Source organism: Salvelinus fontinalis, unplaced genomic scaffold (genome assembly GCF_029448725.1).
Source record: "Salvelinus fontinalis isolate EN_2023a unplaced genomic scaffold, ASM2944872v1 scaffold_0061, whole genome shotgun sequence".
In the NCBI taxonomy this organism is placed as follows: domain Eukaryota; kingdom Metazoa; phylum Chordata; class Actinopteri; order Salmoniformes; family Salmonidae; genus Salvelinus; species Salvelinus fontinalis.
In genome coordinates this window covers 509,717-530,976 of record NW_026600270.1, presented here as the reverse complement: position 1 = coordinate 530,976, position 21,260 = coordinate 509,717, and the positions used below count along the sequence as shown (strand labels likewise).

The 21,260-nt window shown below is 39.7% G+C and overlaps 3 protein-coding genes across 3 annotated transcripts in view; 2 read left to right on the top strand and 1 right to left on the bottom strand.

Moving 5' to 3' along the window:
- LOC129842682 (zinc finger protein OZF-like) overlaps positions 1-21,260 on the top strand; it is a 187,224-nt gene that overhangs the window by 82,728 nt on the left and 83,236 nt on the right. The window lies entirely within an intron of this gene.
- LOC129842677 (gastrula zinc finger protein XlCGF17.1-like) lies at positions 379-2,787 on the bottom strand. Its single transcript, XM_055911304.1, has 2 exons — positions 2,729-2,787; positions 379-1,475 (listed from the first exon to the last, which is right to left on the bottom strand). The coding sequence occupies exons 1-2, from the start codon at positions 2,785-2,787 to the stop codon at positions 527-529; spliced, it is 1,008 nt and encodes a 335-aa protein (XP_055767279.1). The 3' UTR covers positions 379-526.
- Positions 8,894-17,575, top strand: LOC129842685 (zinc finger protein 501-like). Its single transcript, XM_055911311.1, has 2 exons — positions 8,894-9,915; positions 14,260-17,575. Exons 1-2 carry the CDS (start codon positions 9,573-9,575, stop codon positions 15,471-15,473), a joined length of 1,557 nt encoding a protein of 518 aa, XP_055767286.1. The 5' UTR covers positions 8,894-9,572; the 3' UTR covers positions 15,474-17,575.

Here is a 21,260-nt window from a genome sequence, read left to right as displayed (position 1 = left end):
AAAGTGGGTCACCAACGCAGTAAGTGTAACACAGCTCTTTTTTTGTTAGTCACTTTTTGTTAAACAATACACTTTCAATTCAGAGCCTGGATTTTCCACTGAGGCTAATATCCATATCATGCTGCAATCAATTGAACAGGGCAAAGGATAAGGTAGAACATCATTAAAATACTCCTTCTACAATGTTAAAACATTCTACATTGTGACATTATTAAAATTCTCCTACTACAATGTTAAAACATTCTACATTGTGACATCGTTAAAATACTCCTACTACAATGTTAAAACATTCTACATTGTGACATCATTAAAATACTCCTATTACAATGTTAAAACATTCTACATTGTGACATCGTTAAAATACTCCTATTACAATGTTAAAACATTCTACATTGTGACATCATTAAAATACTCCTACTACAATGTTAAAACATTCTACATTGTGACATCATTAAAATACTCCTACTACAATGTTAAAACATTCTACATTGTGACATTAATTCATTGATATCATGAAACAACTTCTTCATGTATGCATTTTCTGATGTTTGATCAGAGATCTTTTCTCAGAGTATCTCTTGTCACATTGATCACAGCTATGGGGTTTCTCTCCTGTGTGTGTTCTCTGGTGTGAAGTCAGCTGGCTAGATGTGGTAAAACTCTTCTCACAATGATCACAGCTATAAGGTTTCTCTCCTGTGTGTGTTCTCTGGTGTACAGTCAGATGGCGTGATGTCGTAAAACTCTTCTCACATTGATCGCAGCTAAAAGGTTTCTCTCCTGTGTGTGTTCTCTGGTGTACAGTCAGATGGCTTGATGTAGTAAAACTCTTCTCACATTGATCACAGCTATGAGGTTTCTCTCCTGTGTGTGTTCTCTGGTGTGAATTCATCTGGCTAGATGTAGGAAAACTCTTCTCACAATGATTACAACTATAAGGTTTCTCTCCTGTGTGTGTTCTCTTGTGTACAGTCAGATGGCTTGACGTATAAAAACTCTTCTCACATTGATCACAGCTATAAGGTTTCTCTCCTGTGTGTGTTCTCCGGTGTGAAGTCAGCTGGCTAGATGTAGGAAAACTCTTCTCACAATGATTACAACTATAAGGTTTCTCTCCTGTGTGTTTTCTCTGGTGTACAGTCAGATGGCTTGATGTAGTAAAACTCTTCTCACATTGATCACAGCTATAAGGTTTCTCTCCTGTGTGTGTTCTCTGGTGTGAAGTCAGCTGGCTAGATGTAGGAAAATTCTTCTCACAATGATTACAACTATAAGGTTTCTCTCCTGTGTGTGTTCTCTGGTGTATTTTAAGTTCTGATGAAGATGTGCAACCTTTCCCACAGTCAGAGCAGCAATGAGATTTCTTCCCTGTGGTTCTCTGCTGGTGTTTTGACGTGGAGAGACTCTTGTCTGCCTCGTCGGCATCATGAGGTTGTTGAGGCCCCCCAGAGGATCCACGATAGTCACGTCTCTCTCCTGTGTGAACAACAAGTCAGACAGATGGTTTAAGGCCCACAACAGCAGAAATCCACTGTAAAAGGTGATGTGTAGCCATGATGTTGTACAAACAATGACATCTGTAATGAATGTTCATTATTTGACATTTGTCTTAAGAAAGTCAAGTAAACAACAATAGTCATATAACGTGTAAGGTAACTTATTTGAAAAGTCATTACATTGCTCAACATTTGTCATAATTATTTAAAGCAGTTCATTTGTATTCGCTCTCTCGTTGGACTTCGGCTGCATATTTTCCCCCATTTTCTTCTATTCTGAAAACGTTGAAGCCACGCCCTTTTCCTGAAGAATTGCATTATGGGTCCTAAAGTACTGCGTGTATATGTCATATTTTGGCGAATTTAGTACGACATCCGGGAACTTTTGGCATACTAACTAAATCATACTATGACCAATAAGCAGACTATATACTCTATTAACATCACAAATAGTGCATTTAGTATGACTATTGTAACAAGGCTCAGGACTCTGGGCAGCCATTTTGTTTGTTTAAAAACTAGGTTGCCCCTTTAAAAAAAGCCACACAACAATCAATCAACCAATCTGCAGTTCAACCAATAACAAAGCTTTAATTCCGCCACTGTTTTGGTAATAAGATGATGGATGGGGCTGGAGAAATGTAACTGGTCTCAAATTCATAGACAGACCTATGGATGAAAGGACTGACCATCCATGATATCAACATTATAGTTTTAACCATGTTGAGGCTATACAGTGTTGATTTACATTGTTTCTAAACATTGGAGAAAAAAGCTTATTTGGGGTTCTGATGGGGTAAACAGTTGAACTAAGCTCATGAGGCATTTGTTATATTATTCAAGAATAAGTATTTCACTGTAACAGCCTCACCTTCTACATGTTTTTGTATTGTAACAGCCTCCTCTTCCTCGAGAGCTTCTTTCTCCATCCAGCAGACTCCCTCTTCTTCAGCAGGAACGGGGTTAAGTTTGAGACTGGAGCTATGAGGCATGTACTGAAGTCGCTAAGCGGTATAATTCAAAGCAGTGTCACTTTATCAGCAGCACGTGATCAATGACGTCTGAAGAATCATTTCGTCGAACACCTGATTGGTTTGGTATTGGGCTCGTTCGACATTGCAGCCGACAGTGCAGGTGGCTGCTGACTGCTGATTGACTAAATTACAAATCACCTTGCATCATAAATAACTACTCATTATTATTTATAAATCAGTCAGCCAGTCACCGTTTACCCACAACGCAGCTTGGATTTGATGCTCTCAAACACGGCCAGTGGTTTAATATATGACATAATGGCTACGCTGCTACGGCGTGTGATTTCATCTATAAAATGTGGCTGTTCTAAATTCTGTGTCGCTCAACGCCTTGAGTAATGAATCTATTTTGACACAATTGGCTGGAAAGAGCCAATGCTTCAGGAAGCTTTGTTTCCCCATCACTACTTTTCAGCATGTTTTCTGTGAATTAGACTACGGGAGTTTTGTAACTTTTTCTCCGTTAGTTGGTCTCGCTGACCATAACCGTGCTGGTTGGCTACGCTGGTTAGGCTAATAACTAGTTGGCTAAATAGCTAACGTTAGCTGGTTGGCTAAGATAACTGCATATAGCTAACGTTAGCTGGCTGGCTAAGATAACAGCATATAGCTAATGTTAGCTGGCTGGCTAAGATAACTGCATATAGTTAACGTTAGCTGGCTGGCTAAGATAACAGCATATAGCTAATGTTAACTGGCTGGCTAAGATAACTGCATATAGCTAATGTTAGCTGGCTGGCTAAGATAATTTCATATAGCTAATGTTAACTGGTTGGCTAAGATAACTGCATATAGCTAACATTCTTCGATATTTGGTTAGATGGCATTATGTATTTACAAAACTGTGGTTTACTCTAATCACTCAAGTCATGAGTGCAAATTATTGGTTTAATTTTAAGTTATTTCTGTTGTAGTATACATCATAGGGAATAGGCTGGTCCTCCATATTACTTAACACCTGACTTTGGCATTCTTCTAAATTCTGATTGGTTTAATGTAATAACTCCAAAAATACAACTGTGAGGTGTTATTTTGCATTGGAAATGTTTTAATATTTTTTTTAATATTTTATAAACAATACAAAACATACACATACTAACAACATCATAGAAACATTAACTACATCACACCTGCCCAGACCCACTAGAACACACCTCCATCTCCATTAACTACATCACACCTGTCCAGACCCACTAGAACACACCTCCATCTCCATTAACTACATCACACCTGCCCAGACCCACTAGAACACACCTCCATCTCCATTAACTACATCACACCTGTCCAGACCCACTAGAACACACCTCCATCTCCATTAACTACATCACACCTGCCCAGACCCACTAGAACACACCTCCATCTCCATTAACTACATCACACCTGCCCAGACCCACTAGAACACACCTCCATCTCCATTAACTACATCACACCTGCCCAGACCCACTAGAACATACCTCCATCTCCATGAACTACATCACACCTGTCCAGACCCACTAGAACACACCCCCATCTCCATTAACTACATCACACCTCCATCTCCATTAACTACATCACACCTGTCCAGACCCACTAGAACACACCTCCATCTCCATTAACTACATCACACCTGCCCAGACCCACTAGAATACACCAACATCTCCATTAACTACATCACACCTGCCCAGACCCACTAGAACACAGCCCCATCTCCATTAACTACATCACACCTGTCCAGACCCACTAGAACACACCTCCATCTCCATGAACTACTTCACACCTGCACAGACCCACTAGAACACACCTCCAACTCGATTAACTACATCTCACCTGCACAGACCAACTAGAACACACCTCCATCTCCATTCTCTGTCAGTCTCAAGCGCCCGCATCAGCACCATTTTATTTCTCTACGTCACTTTCAACTTTTAGATAATAAAGCATTTGACCTTTCTATTGAATTAACAACAGAGGATTGGTTGATTTCCAGGTTTAATTAAGTATAATATTTAAGATGATTGATACGAAAAGTATCATCCAACTCTGGGGTATCTCACTGCACCCTCAAATGCCATGTTTTGAAATATACAGACAGACAGATTAAACCTGTTAAGGCTAGGGGGTGCTGTTGTCACTATTTATGGAAATCGTGTACTTTTTGAAACGGCTTCCTACAAAATTCTTGAACGGACAATATGTATATTATTACTATTATTGGATAGAAAACAGTCTATAGTTTCTATAGCCGTTGAAATTTTGTCTCTGAGTGGAACAGAACTCATTCTACAGCAATTTCCCTGACATGGAGTCAGATTTCACACATTTTGGCCCCTGATCTGGAGTCAGTTTAAAGGCCACTGTGAACGCTATGAGGATACGGACACTGCTTACGTCTTCCCTGGATGCCTTTACGTGATGACGCTTTGAATTGTATCGATTGCCCAATCACAGCCCCTATAAAACAAAAACACGTGTAGGTAGGAACTCTTTTCTAGGTGCGTCAGGCGCGCGGAGAACACCGACCTACTGTTTTTCCAAGCATTAGTGTAGCCAGTTATATTTCTCCTGTCATGTTTCAACTCGTTATAGGAGTTAAAAACATCATAAGGTAGTTAATTTAAAGCGTTTTATAGCAATTTATATCCGTTTAGTGCAATTTTGGGACATTTATTTCTGAGACACTGTGAATCTCTGGGCACCGTTCCAGTTCATGCCGAACGCAATGTGCATTTCTACATGGCAAGAGGACAGCTTTCGACCAAAAGACGATTAGACCCAAGAAAGGATTCTTTGACCAAGATTCTGATGGAAGAACAGCTCAAAGTAGGAACAATTTATTATGATAAATCGTGTTTCTGTCGAAAAATGTTAATGGCTTAGGACGCCATCTTTTTTGACGTAGCTTCGCTTGGAGCAAACTGTATTGAAAAGTAAGGATAATTTAAAAAATGTAATTCCGCGATTGTATTAAGAATTAAATTGTCTATCAATCGCTGTCCACCCTATATTTTTTAGTCACGTTTATGAGTATTTATGTATACGACTAGATCACTGTCTAATATGGCGCACGACATTTTCTGACCAGCTGGGCTACTTTTCTCATTGTCTAACCATGATTTTGGTGGCTAAATATGCACATTTTCGAACAAACTGTATATGTATGTTGTAATGTGATGTTACAGGAGTGTCATCTGAAGAATTCTGAGAAGGTTAGTGAAAAAATTAATATATTTTGGCGATGTTTACGTTATCGCTCTCTTTGGCTAGAATCAATGCTGGGGTAATGTTTGCACATGTGCTATGCTAATATAACGATTTATTGTGTTTTCGCTGTAAGACACTTAGAAAATCTGAAATATTGTCTGTATTCACAGGATCTGTGTCTTTCGATTAGTGTATGCTGTGTATTTTTACGAAATGTTTGATGATTAGTAGTTAGGTAAACACGTTGCTCATTGTAATTATTCTAGTCCATTTGTGACGGTGGGTGCAATTGTAAACTATGACATCTACCTGAAATATGCACATTTTTCTAACAAAACCTATCCTATACCATAAATATGTTATCAGACTGTCATCTGAGGAGGTTTTTTCTTGGTTAGTGGCTATCAATATCTTAGTTTAGCCGAATTGGTGATAGCTACTGGTGTTGGTGGACAAAGAAAAGATGGTGGATTATGCTAATGTGTTTAGCTAATAGATTTACATCTTTACATATTGTGTCTTCCCGGTAAAACATTTTAAAAATCGGACATGTTGGCTGGATTCACAAGATCTGTGTCTTTCATTAGCTGTATTGGACTTTAATGTGTGAAAGTTAAATATTTTTAAAAAATATTTTTTTTTGAATTTCGCGGCTCTGCCTTTTCAGTGGGGGTGGGGGGGGGGGGGTGCCGCTAGCGGCACCCCGGGGCTAGACAGGTTAAAAGTAATTTTACATTGTATAACTGTACTTCTGACAGCCAACGTTCTAACTCCGCCCATAACTTTATGACATCATAACATTCCCAGAAGGATTGTTGAGTCATTGTTAGTTTTACACTGAAGACATGACTCTGCCGTTGTGCTGTAGAATTTGTGGATTTTGTCTCTTGTATAATAAGGGACTATCATTTGTCCCAACATCACAGGCCACAGACTTTGATGGAGTTAAAGACTTCCAAAAGTGTTTCCGCAGTTTAAGATCAACTGAGTTTTTTAAATGGGGTCTCCCTGTGCACCTGCCAATGTAAATCCTTTGAACGAGACAAGTTACCAGACAGGACATATTGCTAATATTCTTCCCATTAATAACCTTAATGACAATTAGCTTGTGGGCGGTTGTGGTGATGACGTCCTATTCGATGGCGTCGTCCATCGCGATTCCCCCAAAAAAGAAGACGCTCTGGATTGATCACTGGAGTCAGATGTGAAGGAGAAGGTTGACCATCAGGAGTCAGATGTGAAGGGGGAGGTTGATCATCAGGAGTCAGATGTGAAGGAGGAGGTTGATCATCAGGAGTCAGATGTGAAGGAGGAGGTTGATCATCAGGAGTCAGATGTGAAGGAGAAGGTTGATCATCAGGAGTCAGATGTGAAGGAGGAGGTTGATCATCAGGAGTCAGATGTGAAGGAGGAGGTTGATCATCAGGAGTCAGATGTGAAGGAGGAGGTTGATCATCAGGAGTCAGATGTGAAGGAGGAGGTTGATCATCAGGAGTCAGATGTGAAAGAGGAGGTTGATCATCAGGAGTCAGATGTGAAGGAGGAGGTTGATCATCAGGAGTCAGATGTGATGGAGGAGGTTGATCATCAGGAGTCAGATGTGAAGGAGGAGGTTTACCATCAGTGAACCTCTAGGATTGTGGCTGGGCTGGCGTTTCCACTTCCAGCTTTGTCATATATTTTGATACATTGAATGTTGATACTGTGAATCTATGTTATATATTTGTACCTCCTGTTTCATGAAGTGATGTCACTAAGTACTGCCCCTATATATACAGTGCATTCGGAAAGCATTCAGACCCTTTCACTTTTTTCCACATTTTGTTACTTTACAGCCTTATTCTAAAATTGATTCAATAATTTTTTCCCTCATCAATCTACACAATACCCAATAATGACATCACAATACCCTATAAGACATCACAATACCCCATAATGACAAAGCAAAAACAGGTAAATAAATGAAATTATTTGATTTTCTTTAAAAAACAAGGACATTTCTAAGTGACCCCAAACTTTTGAATGGTATTGTAAATCTACATGATGTATTGTTAAACCATGTAGGAGCAGATAGACCTAGTCTGTTCATTATATTCATCTACATGATGTATTGTTACACCATGTAGGAACAGTATAGACCTAGTCTGTTCATTATATACATCTACATGATGTATTGTTACACCATGTAGGAGCAGTATAGACTTAGTCTGTTCATTATATACATCTACATGATGTATTGTTACACCATGTAGGTGCAGTATAGACTTAGTCTGTTCATTATATACATCTATATGATGTATTGTTACACCATGTAGGAGCAGTATAGACCTAGTCTGTTCATTATATACATCTATATAATGTATTGTTACACCATGTAGGAGCAGTATAGACCTACAGTAGCTAGCTGCTAATTTAGATGTAGTATAACTTAATGAAACTGCCTTAAATATGCTGTAGTAAACATGTTTTATTTGCCCTAATCAATCAACACATTCCTGTCTTTGTATGTCTCAATATAATGGTATTATTTAATTAAATCCATTTACAATAATCTTTGTCTGAAAATAAAATATGATCCTCAACTGAGTTTCCCCTCCAGTCAGCAGACGGCGATGTGCGTCATTCAGGCGACGCTGCCAGCGTGACGGATATTCTAGTGGACGGTTCTTCATAAACAGCGCGTCAACCACCTCGGTAGCTTGCTAGCCAACATAGCCGAAAGATTCAAGCTATTTATACGCTTTCGGTGTATATTAGCTACTGTGTTTTCGACACACTTATGTCGTATCTAGTTGTTAACCTATTTAATATTACGTTATTTTCTATTAGTCAGCTATAGTAGCTGGCTGGTTTAGTTAGCACTAGCATAGTCGCTAATGATAGCTAGCTAGCTAACATCCCCGAACATGAGCTCCCTAAACTACCCCCCTCTTGTTCAAGAGTGGAAGAGGAGGAGGATGTTACAGTAAAAGAAGAGGAGAAAGAGGAAGATGCAGTTTATGGAGTGAAGGAGGAAGGGGAGATTACTAATCTAGTCTGTTCATTATATACATCTACATGATGTATTTTTACACCATGTAGGAGCAGTATAGACCTAGTCTGTTCATTATATACATCTACATGATATATTGTTACATCATGTAGGAGCAGTATGGACCTAGTCTGTTCATTATATACATCTACATGGTGTATTGTTACACCATGTAGGAGCAGTATAGACCTAGTCTGTTCATTATATACATCTACATGATGTATTGTTACACCATGTAGGAGCAGTATGGACCTAGTCTGTTCATTATATACATCTACATGATGTGTTGTTACACCGTGTAGGAGCAGTATAGACCTACAGTAGCTAGCTACTTATTTAGATTTAGTTTGACTCAATGAAACTGCCTTAAATGTGCTGTAGTAAACATTTTTTATTCACATTAATCAATCAACACTTTCTTGTCTTTTGTATGTCTCAATATCATAGTATTATTTAATTAAATCCATTTACAATAATCTTTGTCTAAGAATAAAATATGATCCTCAACTGCGTTTCCCCTCCAGTCAGCAGACGGCGATGTGCGTCTTTCAGGCGACGCTGCCAGCGTGACGTATAATCTAGTGGACGGTTCTTCATAAACAGCGCGTCAACCACCTCGGTAGCTTGCTAGCCAACATAGCCGAAAGATTCAAGCTATTTATACGCTTTCGGTGTATATTAGCTACTGTGTTTTCGACACACTTATGTCGTATCTAGTTGTTAACCTATTTAATATTACGTTATTTTCTATTAGTCAGCTATAGTAGCTGGCTGGTTTAGTTAGCACTAGCATAGTCGCTAATGATAGCTAGCTAGCTAACATCCCCGAACATGAGCTCCCTAAACTACCCCCCTCTTGTTCAAGAAGAGGCGGTCTGCTGGACGGAGAAAGAATCTCTGGGGCAGAACATTGTCGTGAAAGAGGAGAAGGAAGAAGGGGATGTGACAGTAAAACAAGAAGTAGAGGTTGAGGCTGTTACAGTGAAAGAAGAAGAGAAAGACGTTACAGTGAAAGAAGAGGAAGACGCGTTCAGAGTGAAAGAGGAGGATGTTACAGTAAAAGAAGAGGAGGAAGAGAAAGAGGAGGATGTAGTTTATGGAGTGAAGAAGGAAGGGGAGATTACTGTCACATTGAAAGATGAAGAGGTGGAGATAGGAGATCTGAGTAACACCAGTAAGTACCGCCTTGAATTTTGTTTTTAACTTTGGATATTCAGAGTTGGCTCCTCAATACCTCTTCAACGGAGGGCCCAGGATGATGACTGATATGTCTATATATGTCTATATATTTGAGAAGGGACTATCTGCTGACCGCAGACTGGGGGGCACTGCATGTAGCGATTTTAATGTAGTGATGTTTTACTACACACCGTGCCCCCCAATAGTGCCATGTGAGAGTTGGGTTGGCTTCACCAAAGATTATGGATGTCCTGACAAGATGTCTCTCCGCCCAAAAAAGGGGAGTTGTTGTCCACAAAGCTTCACTGTGGGTTGTCTAGCTCCCGCCTATCCTGTCTTTGGATTGGTGGATTCATCTTATTATTGTAATATATTGTTTATATTCTATGAGGGTGGTTGACGTCAACCGCCTGTACTCAATGGAGAGAGATGCTAAGCTATTAGCATGAATATGCACCGCCTGTATTCAATGGAGAGAGATGCTAAGCTACTAGCATGAATATGCACCGCCTGTATTCAATGGAGAGAGATGCTAAGCTATTAGCATGAATATGCATAGCGATCTGGAGACAACTCCTATAGTGTTTTTTATCAAAGTTGTCGGTATGTCACTTGTCCAAATAACAACTTAATCATTACAAAACTTCTGTTAGATCAAGTAAACCTCACGTAGTAAATAAGCCATTCATTTTGTTGTTGACCAAATTCGACACTTTCCACATTGGGTTGATAATTCCACTTGGATACAACCTACTGTAGCCTACTGTAACCTACTGGCATGACCTAGAGAGATACAATCTACTGTAACCTACTGGCTTGACCTAGAGAGATACAACCTACTGTAACCTACTGGCATGACCTAGAGTTACAACCTACTGTAACCTACTGGCTTGGCCTAGAGAGTTACAACCTACTGTAGCCTACTGTCATGACCTAGAGAGATACAACCTACTGTAACCTACTGGCTTGACCTAGAGAGATACAACCTACTGTAGCCCACTGGCATGACCCAGAGAGTTACAACCTACTGTAACCTACTGGCTTGACCTAGAGAGTTACAACCTACTGTAGCCTACTGTCATGACCTAGAGAGATACAACCTACTGTAACCTACTGGCCTGACCTAGAGAGATACAACCTACTGTAGCCTACTGGCATGACCTATAGAGATATAACCTACTGTAACCTACTGGCTTGACCTAGAGAGCTAAAGTTGTAAAATTCCTGGATTTTAAATGAATTTTTTCCAGTAATAATGATAATTTGTATCTTCCTATCCACATGTGGAATCCCTCTCCTTTGTCGTCCTCTCTACACCAATAATAGACAACTACTATGAGTCTCCCAATCACGGCCGGATGTGATACAGCCTGGATTGGAACCAGGGACTGTAGTGACACCTCTTGCACTGAGATGCAGTGGCTTAGACCGCTGCATCCGTGTGTGTGTTAACTATTAGAATGCTGTACTAGAATGCTTAAAAGGCCGCTAAAATTTTAAATTTCGGTTATCGGTATCGTTTTTTGGGGCAAGGAAAATATTGGCAAAAAAATGTGATATCGGTGCATCCCATTCTAAAAATGTTTTTTTTTTTTTTTTTTACCCTCATCAATCTACACACAATACCCCATAATGCCATCACAATACCCCATAATGCCATCACAATACCCCTTAATGCCAAATCAAAAACAGGTTTAGATTTTTTGCAAATGTATTAAAACGATTCCCCAGGATAACTAGTCTCAGAGTTATGTAAGATCCCAGGATAACTAGTCTCAGAGTAATGTAAGATCCCAGGATAACTAGTCTCAGAGTAATGTAAGATCCCAGGATAACTAGTCTCAGAGTAATGTAAGATGTAAGATCCCAGGATAACTAGTCTCAGAGTAATGTTAGATCCCAGGATAACTAGTCTCAGAGTAATGTTAGATCCCAGGATAACTAGTCTCAGAGTATTGTAAGTCTCAGATAGTTTTAACCCATTACAGTCTGATTATTTTTGTGTGATTTTGTTGTCAGCACATTCAACTATGTAAAGAAAAAAGTATTTAATAAGAATATTTCATTCAGATCTAGGATTTGTTATTTTAGTGTTCCCTTTATTTTTTTGAGCAGTGTATATACATATATATAGTCTGTTCAACCTCTCTTTCGTGTCGTCCGAGATTCCTAAAGATTGTAAAGCTGCCGTGGTCATCCCCCTCTCCAAAGGGTGTGACACTCTAGACCCAAACTGTTACAGACCTATATCTAGCCTACCCTGCCTTTCTAAGGTCTTCGAAAGCCAAGTTAACAAACAGATTACCGACCATTTCGAATCCCACCGTACCTTCTCCGCTATGCAATCTGGTTTCAGAGCTGGTCATGGGTGCACGTCAGCCACGCTCAAGGTAATAAACGATATCAGAACCGCCATCGATAAAAGACAGTACTGTGCAGCCGTCTTCATCGACCTGGCCAATGCTTTTGACTCTGTCAATCACCATATTCTTATCAGCAGACTCAACAGCCGATAAGAACAACCTATCAATCAACAACCGATCGCTGCCCACACCCGCCCGACTAGCATCACTACTCTGCACGGTTCTTTCTTAGAATATGTGGACAACTATAAATATCTAGGTGTCTGGCTAGACTGTAAACTCTCCTTCCAGACTAATAATAAGCATTTCCAATCCAAAATAAAATCTAGAATTGGCTTCCTATTTCACAACAAAGCCTCCTTCACTCACACTGCCAAACATACCCTCGTAAAACTGACTATCCTACCGATCCTTGACTTCGGCGATTTCATTTTCAAAATAGCCTCCAACACTCTACACAGCAAACTGGATACAGTCTATCACAGTGCCACCCGTTTTGTCACCAAACCCCATATACCACCCACCACTGCGAACTGTATGCTCTCGTCGGCTGGCCCTCACTACATATTCGTCGCCAAACCCACTGGCTCCAGGTCATCTATAAGTCTTTGCTAGGCCGCCTTCACTCAGCACACTGGTCACCATAGCAACACCCACCCATAGCACGCGCTCCAGGAGGTATATCTCACTGGTCATCCCCAAAGCCAACATCTACTTTGGCCGCCTTTCCTTCCAGTTCTCTGCTGCCAATAACTGGAACGAAATGCAAAAGTCGCTGAAGTAGGAGGCATATCTCTCTCACTAACTTTAAGCATCAGCTATCTGATCAGCTTACCAATCGCTGCAGCTGTACACAGCCCATCTGTAAATAGCCCATCCAACTGCCTACCTCATCCCCATGTTTTTATTTACTTTTTTTGCTTTTGCACACCAGTATTTCTACTTGCACAACATCATCTGCACATCTATCACTCCAGTGTTAATTTGTAATTACTTCGCTACTAAGGCCTATTTATTGCCTTACCTCCTTACTCCATTTGCGCACACTGTATATAGATGTTTCTATTGTGTTATTGACTGTACGTTTGTTTATCCCACGTGTAACTCTGTTGTTTTTGTCGCACTGTTTGCTTTATCTTGGCAGGTCGCAGTTGTAAATGAGAACTTGTATATATGAGAAATATACAAATAAAATCTTTACTTTATTGACAACACCCAAATGGATACTGTCATTAATGTGGTTCTTCAATAATTACTTATAATTCTTCAAACATATTAAACAGGACATTCAAACAAGCCTTACAATTATAATCCAAAGTAGTGTGAAATGTACTCATAATCAACCTGGAAATAGAGGTTACTCCCCTGAGTTTTCCCCCATTCACATTCAGAATACATTGTGAAAAACTAAAAGCTTTGCTCACCATTTTTGCTCCAGGCAGATATACTACATCCATAACTTGTGGTTTCCTCATTAGCAGATATACTACATCCATAACTTGTGGTTTCCTCATTAGCAGATATACTACATCCATTACTATCGGTTTCCTCATTACCAGATATACTACATCCATAACTTGTGGTTTCCTCATTAGCAGATATACTACATCCATTACTATCGGTTTCCTCATTAGCAGGGAGGTGTTTCTGCAATCAAATTGTGTGCGCATCGACCTCGCCCTTGTTCCGGAATTTTATGAAACACAGAAAGGGGCCTATATTGGAGACCAAAAGTCGTCTGACACACTGCTTAGAGTTTCAACAACATCAATAACTTATTTCAAGTCTACAATCATCGATCTTACTACTAAAATATGACTATTCTTGCTCATTTTAAGACAATTGTCAAATAATTTTAACATTCATTACAGACATCAATTGTTGTACAACATCATGGCTACACTGTTGGCATCACCTTTTACAGTGGATTTCCACTGTTGTGGGCCTTTAATCATCTGACTTTGTTGTTCACACAGGAGAGATACGGGACTATCGTGGATCCTTTGGGGAGCCTCAACAACCTCATGATGCTGACGAGGCAGAGAAGAGTCTCTCCAGATCAGAACACCTCAATAAACACCTGCAGAGATCCACAGGGAAGAGAACTCACTGCTGCTCTGACTGTGGGAAGAGATTCACCTCATCAGGCATTAAAATTCATCAAAGGACCCACACAGGAGAGAAACCTTATAGCTGTGATCAATGTGGGAAGAGTTTTACTACATTTGACTCTCTGACAGTACACCAGAAAATACACACAGGAGAGAAATCTTATAGCTGTGTTCAATGTGGGATGAGTTTTACTGCATCTAGCAATCTGACTACACACCAGAGAACACACACAGGAGAGAAACCTTATAGCTGTGATCAATGTGGGAAGAGTTTTACTACATTTGACTCTCTGACAGTACACCAGAAAATACACACAGGAGAGAAACCTTATAGCTGTGTTCAATGTGGGAAGAGTTTTAGTGCATCCAGCAATCTGACTACACACCAGAGAACACACACAGGAGAGAAATCTTATAGCTGTGATCAATGTGGGAAGAGTTTTACCACATCCAGCTATCTGACAGTACATCAGAGACTACACACAGGAGATAAACCTTATTGCTGTGTTCAATGTGGGAAGAGTTTTACTGCATCTAGCAATCTGACTACACACCACAGAACACACACAGGAGAGAAATTGTATAGCTGTGATGAATGTGGGAAGAGTTTTACTACTTCTGGCTATCTGACAGTGCACCAGAGAAGACACACAGGAGATAAACCTTATAGCTGTGGTCAATGTGGGAAGAGTTTTTGTCAATCTAGTGATCTGACAGTGCACCAGAGAACACACACAGGAGAGAAATCGTATATCTGTGATCAATGTGGGAAGAGTTTTACTACATCTGGCTCTCTGACTTTACACCAGAGAACACACACAGGAGAGAAACCTTATAGCTGTGGTCAATGTAGGAAGAGTTTTTGTCAATCTAGTGAACTGACAGTGCACCAGAGAACACACACAGGAGAGAAATCGTATAGCTGTAATCAATGTGGGAAGAGTTTTGTTACATCTAGCTATCTGACTATACACCAGAGAACACACACAGGAGAGAAACCACTTAGAGGAATGCTGATAAAAGCTGATAAAAGATCTCTGACTAAACATCAGAAAATACATGAAGCAGTTGTTTCATGATATCAATTAATTTAACATTGTAGTAGGAGTATTTTAATATTGTCACAATGTAGAATGTTTTAACATTGTAGTAGGAGTATTTTAATGATGTCACAATGTAGAATGTTTTAACATTTTTTTTTACCTTTATTTAACTAGGCAAGTCAGTTAAGAACAACTACGCTGCCGCCCCAAATTGTAGTAGGATTATTTTAATGATGTCACAATGTAGAATGTTTTAACATTGTAGTAGGAGTATTTTAATGATGTCACAATGTAGAACCCTAAATGTTTGTCCCCTGTTCTATTGATTTCAACATGATATGGATATTAGCCTCAGGGGGAAAAATCAGGCTCTGAATTGGAAGAGTACTATTTATGTGATTTAGTAAGTACACATTATTCCCAGATTCCGTGTGGGTGTTTGAGCTGCTAGTTTTAACAGGACGTGCAACCTCATCTCCCTCCTGTCGCATAAATGATTTTAGCATGATATCGATGAGTTATGACAAATAAGTGTTGCGTTCCTTTGTTTAGCGACCCCTACATTTAAATGCATTCCAACATCACGTACAACCTGATTTCCCCCCTAATCGATATCAGTTATTTATTGCTACTTGTCAAAACAGCGTTTTTGGTGCTTGTGCAGTTTTTATAAGGCGCTTGTTTAAAAAAATACAAGAAATATGATTATTGTGGCAGATGTTTGTGTAAATAGCACATGTTATGTTTAGGTTTTCAATTTATCCCAAACTGTTTCTGCATATTGGTTATTGATTTGGACACGTTAAAACTGTGTTTTGACATTGAGGCTATCCCACCTAGCAAAATGTAATTGAAAAGACATTGAAAATAAGACTGCAATCAACAACACATTTTTATTTTATGTTTTATTATACCATGCCTTACCATTAAGTTAATTATTGACAATACATATTATCAAAGGGGTGTACATTTGGTTTTGGTAATTCATGTTTACAATTCATGTAACTTTTAGTAATCATAATTATTTATGCAATCAACTGACAATTTTCGGGTATAAATATATTGACATTGTTGCCCTTCTTTTAGAATAGCAGGGTTCATTCTCAGATGTGCCAACCCAAATGTACTAGAGCATGACATTGGGGACTGTGCCCTGATCCAACAACATGCCTATCGAGTGATCCCTGAAAAGAGAGAGAAGCTCCGCAGTGAGGTGGAAAGTTACTACGGATATTTCAGGAGTTTCCTCTTGAAATCAGACATGTCTGTTGTAAGGACTTGGTTGCTGATTGTCTCAAGAGTTAAAACGATTTGTGTTTTGCGTTTAGCCAGTGCGTTGCCATGGATCACAATTTATTTTGACTGCACGTTTTTCCGTATTGGAGATGAGTTTTGTTTGGGCTCATGAAGCATTGTAGTTGATAATGTGAAATGGAAATTGTTTTCTGTTGTCCAACAAAAATATAGGATATATTTTTTCTCTTAAGGTGTTACAGTCTTTGGTCTTTCCATTTATGTTTTGAGGTTGGACATAATTAGCACGTATAGCTCGTTAACATGTATAGCTCATTAGCTCGTAGGACGCACTGATTGGTGTCACCTCGTTAGTCAGTATGTGTTTCACCTGTGCTGGCTTGTCCATCTCGTTAGTGGGAAGGTGTTTTACCTGAGCTGGTCCAGGTTCTATTTAAGAGTGTCTGACCCAGTGCTCCAGTTGTCTTGATAGATGTGGAGAGTCAACACCATTAGTTGCTCCACCTTTTTGGTTTGCTTCCCGTCTTTAAGTTTGGTGTGGGTTTTTCTTTTGTTTGCCTCTTCTTGGGCAGATTTAGTGGGTCTCATGGTTGGTGTCTTTTAGGTCCAAGTTGTTGTTACTAGTCAACTTTCAGTGGACACCCCATAGTAACTTTCAGAGCCCATCCTAAAAAACAAGCTTATATTTTTGGATTGGAAATTTTAATATTTTAATCAATGGCATTTCCTTAGGATGCTCATTAGTCTTTAAGTTGGTATTATTGTTTTTTATCCTCTTATGTTTGTGTACTAAATATTCCTGTTTATTTTCATTGTTTTCTCCTGAGAAGCCATTGTGTTGCATGTCTGAAATGTGCTGTATAAATAAAGCTTGATTTGATTTCAACAAATGAATCCAATGACTGACCAATCAACAGACTGATGGTCCATCTTAGTATGAAAAACAGTATCACTTTTCCAGCCTGCTGAAGGCGTGGTGGAGTGGTAAACACTACCCCCGGCTCTACCAGGGGCTTGAGGTGGTCTCCCACAGCTCTGCTGGTAGAGTGGTAAACACCACCCCCGGCTCTACCAGGGGCTTGAGGTGGTCTCCCACAGCTCTGCTGGTGGAGTGGTAAACACTACCCCCGGCTCTACCAGGGGCTTGAGGTGGTCTCCCACAGCTCTGCTGGTAGAGTGGTAAACACCACCCCCGGCTCTACCAGGGGCTTGAGGTAGTCTCCCACAGCTCTGCTGGTAGAGTGGTAAACACCACCCCCGGCTCTACCAGGGGCTGGAGGTGTTCTCCCACAGCTCTGATGGTGGAGTGGTCATGTTCTGTGGCCTTGCTGTTCCATTTCTTGACTGCCCCTGCAACACAGAAATTAACATATTTAGTCATATTATATAAAACACTCAAAGCAATGGATATGGAGCATCTACAGCCTGTTACACCTGGCACCTAAATGTGACTTCTGTCATCTGATCACTCCAAGCTGCATTAGGTTCAGATCTACCAGGATGGGCCTTTGACATAGTCTGGATGCAGTCAGGCCACTGAATATAAATAAGCAATGTAGAGAGAGTAAATGTAAAGAGATGGGGTGTTTCCAACAGTTATATCTAACTAAATGTTTGTGTTCATAGCTCCAACAGTGCAGTAATATCTAACCAAATACTTGTGTTTCTAGTTCTGACAGTGCAGTAATATCTAACTAAATGCTTGTGTTCATAGCTCCAACAGTGCTGTAGTATCTAACTTAATGCTTGTGTTCCTAGCTCCAACAGTGCAGTAATATCTAAATTAATGCTTGTGTTTCTAGCTCCAACAGTGCAGTAATATCTAACTCAATGCTTGTGTTCCTAGCTCACAACAAATACCTAATACACACAAATCTAAGTAAAGGAATAAGAATATATAAAAATATGGACGAGTGATGTCAGAGGGGCATAGACTAAGATACAGTAGAATAGGATAGAATACAGTATATACATATGAGATGAGTAATACATAGACTAAGATACAGTAGAATAGGATAGAATACAGTATATACATATGAGATGAGTAATGCATAGACTAAGATACAGTAGAATAGGATAGAATACAGTATATACATATGAGATGAGTAATGCCAGATATGTAAACATGCAGGAGATCCACGAAGGAAAGATAGTGATGGTGCTCAGTGACGTTGTTGTAAATGATGGGTAAAATGGTAAAACGTTTGAGTTCATTTTGTCCTGGTCACTTTGCCTACTGTTTATTGCCACGTTGGAATGCAACCTTTGTTTGTTGTCATTTTTTAAACATTTTTTATCATTTTACCCCCGTTTTTTCTCCCCAATGTGGATCTTGTCTCATCGCTGCAACTCCCCAATGTGGATCTTGTCTCATCGCTGCAACTCCCCAATGGGCTCAGGAGGCGAAGGTCGAGTCATGCGTCCTCTGAAACATGACCCGTCAAACCGCGCTTCTTAACACCCGCCCGCTTAACCCGGAAGCACCAATGTGTAGTTGGAAACACCGGGCGACGCTTGGCCAATTGTGTGCCGCCCTATGGAACTCCCGATCACGGCAGGTTGTGGTAAAGCCCGGGATCGAATCCGGGTGACGCCTCTAGTGACGCCTCTAGCACTGCCATGCAGTACCTTAGACCGCTGCACCACTCGGGTCTATAGTGACACCTCTAACACTGTGATCTAGTACCTTAGACCGCTGCACCACTCAGGTCTATAGTGACACCTCTAACACTGTGATCTAGTACCTTAGACCGCTGCACCACTCGGGTCTATAGTGACACCTCTAACACTGTGATCTAGTACCTTAGACTAAAAGTGGAATTTTGACATTATTACCGTTATATCAACACACTTAACACTTCCAACTATAATTCTCTTTGGCACTGTAGACATCTAGTGACCACTTGATTCCATGTGACATTATTACCGTTATATCAACACACTCAACACTCCCAACACCCCCAACTATAATTCTCTTTGGCACCGTAGACATCTAGTGACCACTTGATTCCATGTGACATTATTACCGTTATATCAACACACTGGACACTCCCAACACTCCCAACTATAATTCTCTTTGGCACCGTAGACATCTAGTGACCACTTGATTCCATGTGACATTATTACCGTTATATCAACACACTCAACACTCCCAACTATAATTCTCTTTGGCACCGTAGACATCTAGTGACCACTTGATTCCATGTGACCAAACATTTCTGAGGCTGAGTCTCAAATAGTCGCCTGTTCCTTTTAATAGCCGGTCCTTAGCACACATAGCAAATACATTTTGGGTCTAAATTAAAGGAGCTACAATTATAGTTTAATTACATGTTTTAAATAAAATGTCCATAATATCTGCATTAATACGAACAAACTACAAAAATCTCTGAAACGGGAAACACTTATCTCCCTCACTAGCTTTAAGCACCAGCTGTCAGAGCAGCTCACAGATTACTGCACCTGTACATAGCCCAACTATAATTTAGCCCAAACAACTACCTCTTTCCCTAGTGTATTTATTTACTTATTTATTTAAGCTCCTTTGCACCCCATTATTTCTATCTCTACTTTGCACATTCTTCCACTGCAAATCTATCATTCCAGTGTTTTACTTGCTATATTATATTTACTTCGCCACCATGGCCTTTTTTTGCCTTCACCTCCCTTATCTCACCTCACTTGCTCACATTGTATATAGACTTATTTTTCTACTGTATTATTGACTGTATGTTTGTTTTACTCCATGTGTAACTCTGTGTGTTGTATGTGTCGAACTGCTTTGTTTTATCTTGGCCAGGTTGCAGTTGTAAATGAGAACTTGTTCTCAACTGAACGACCTGGTTAAATAAAGGAGAAATAAATAACACATAATAATACATAAACATGTAGGAGCAGTATAGACCTAGTCTGTTCATTATATACATCTACATGATATATTGTTACACCATGTAGGAGCAGTATAGACCTAGTCTGTTCATTATATACATCTACATGATGTATTGTTACACCACGTAGGAGCAGTATAGACCTAGTCTGTTCATTATAGACATCTACATGGTGTATTGTTACACCATGTAGGAGCAGTATAGACCTAGTCTGTTCAATATATACATCTACATGATGTATTGTTACACCACGTAGGAGCAGTATAGACCTAGTCTGTTCATTATAGACATCTACATGATGTATTGTTACACCATGTAGGAGCAGTATAGACCTAGTCTGTTCAATATATACATCTACATGATGTATTGTTACACCATGTAGGAGCAGTATAGACCTAGTCTGTTCATTATATACATCTATATGATGTATTGTTACACCATGTAGGAGCAGTATAGACCTAGTCTGTTAATTATATACATCTACATGATGTATTGTTACACCATTTAGGAGCAGTATAGACCTAGTCTGTTCATTATATACATCTATATGATGTATTGTTACACCATGTAGGAGCAGTATGGACCTAGTCTGTTCATTATATACATCTACATGATGTATTGTTACACCATGTAGGAGCAATATAGACCTAGTCTGTTCATTATATACATCTACATGATGTAT

Coding starts and splice junctions, on each gene's coding strand:
- LOC129842685 (XM_055911311.1), top strand. CDS start 9,573: ATGAGCTCCCTAAACTACCCCCCTCTTGTTCAAGAAGAGGCGGTCTGC. Junction 9,916..14,259: donor AGGAGATCTGAGTAACACCA/GTAAGTACCGCC, acceptor TTGTTCACACAG/GAGAGATACGGGACTATCGT.
- LOC129842677 (XM_055911304.1), bottom strand. CDS start 2,787: ATGTCATATATTAAACCACTGGCCGTGTTTGAGAGCATCAAATCCAAG. Junction 1,476..2,728: donor AAATCCAAGCTGCGTTGTGG/GTAAACGGTGAC, acceptor TGTTCACACAGG/AGAGAGACGTGACTATCGTG.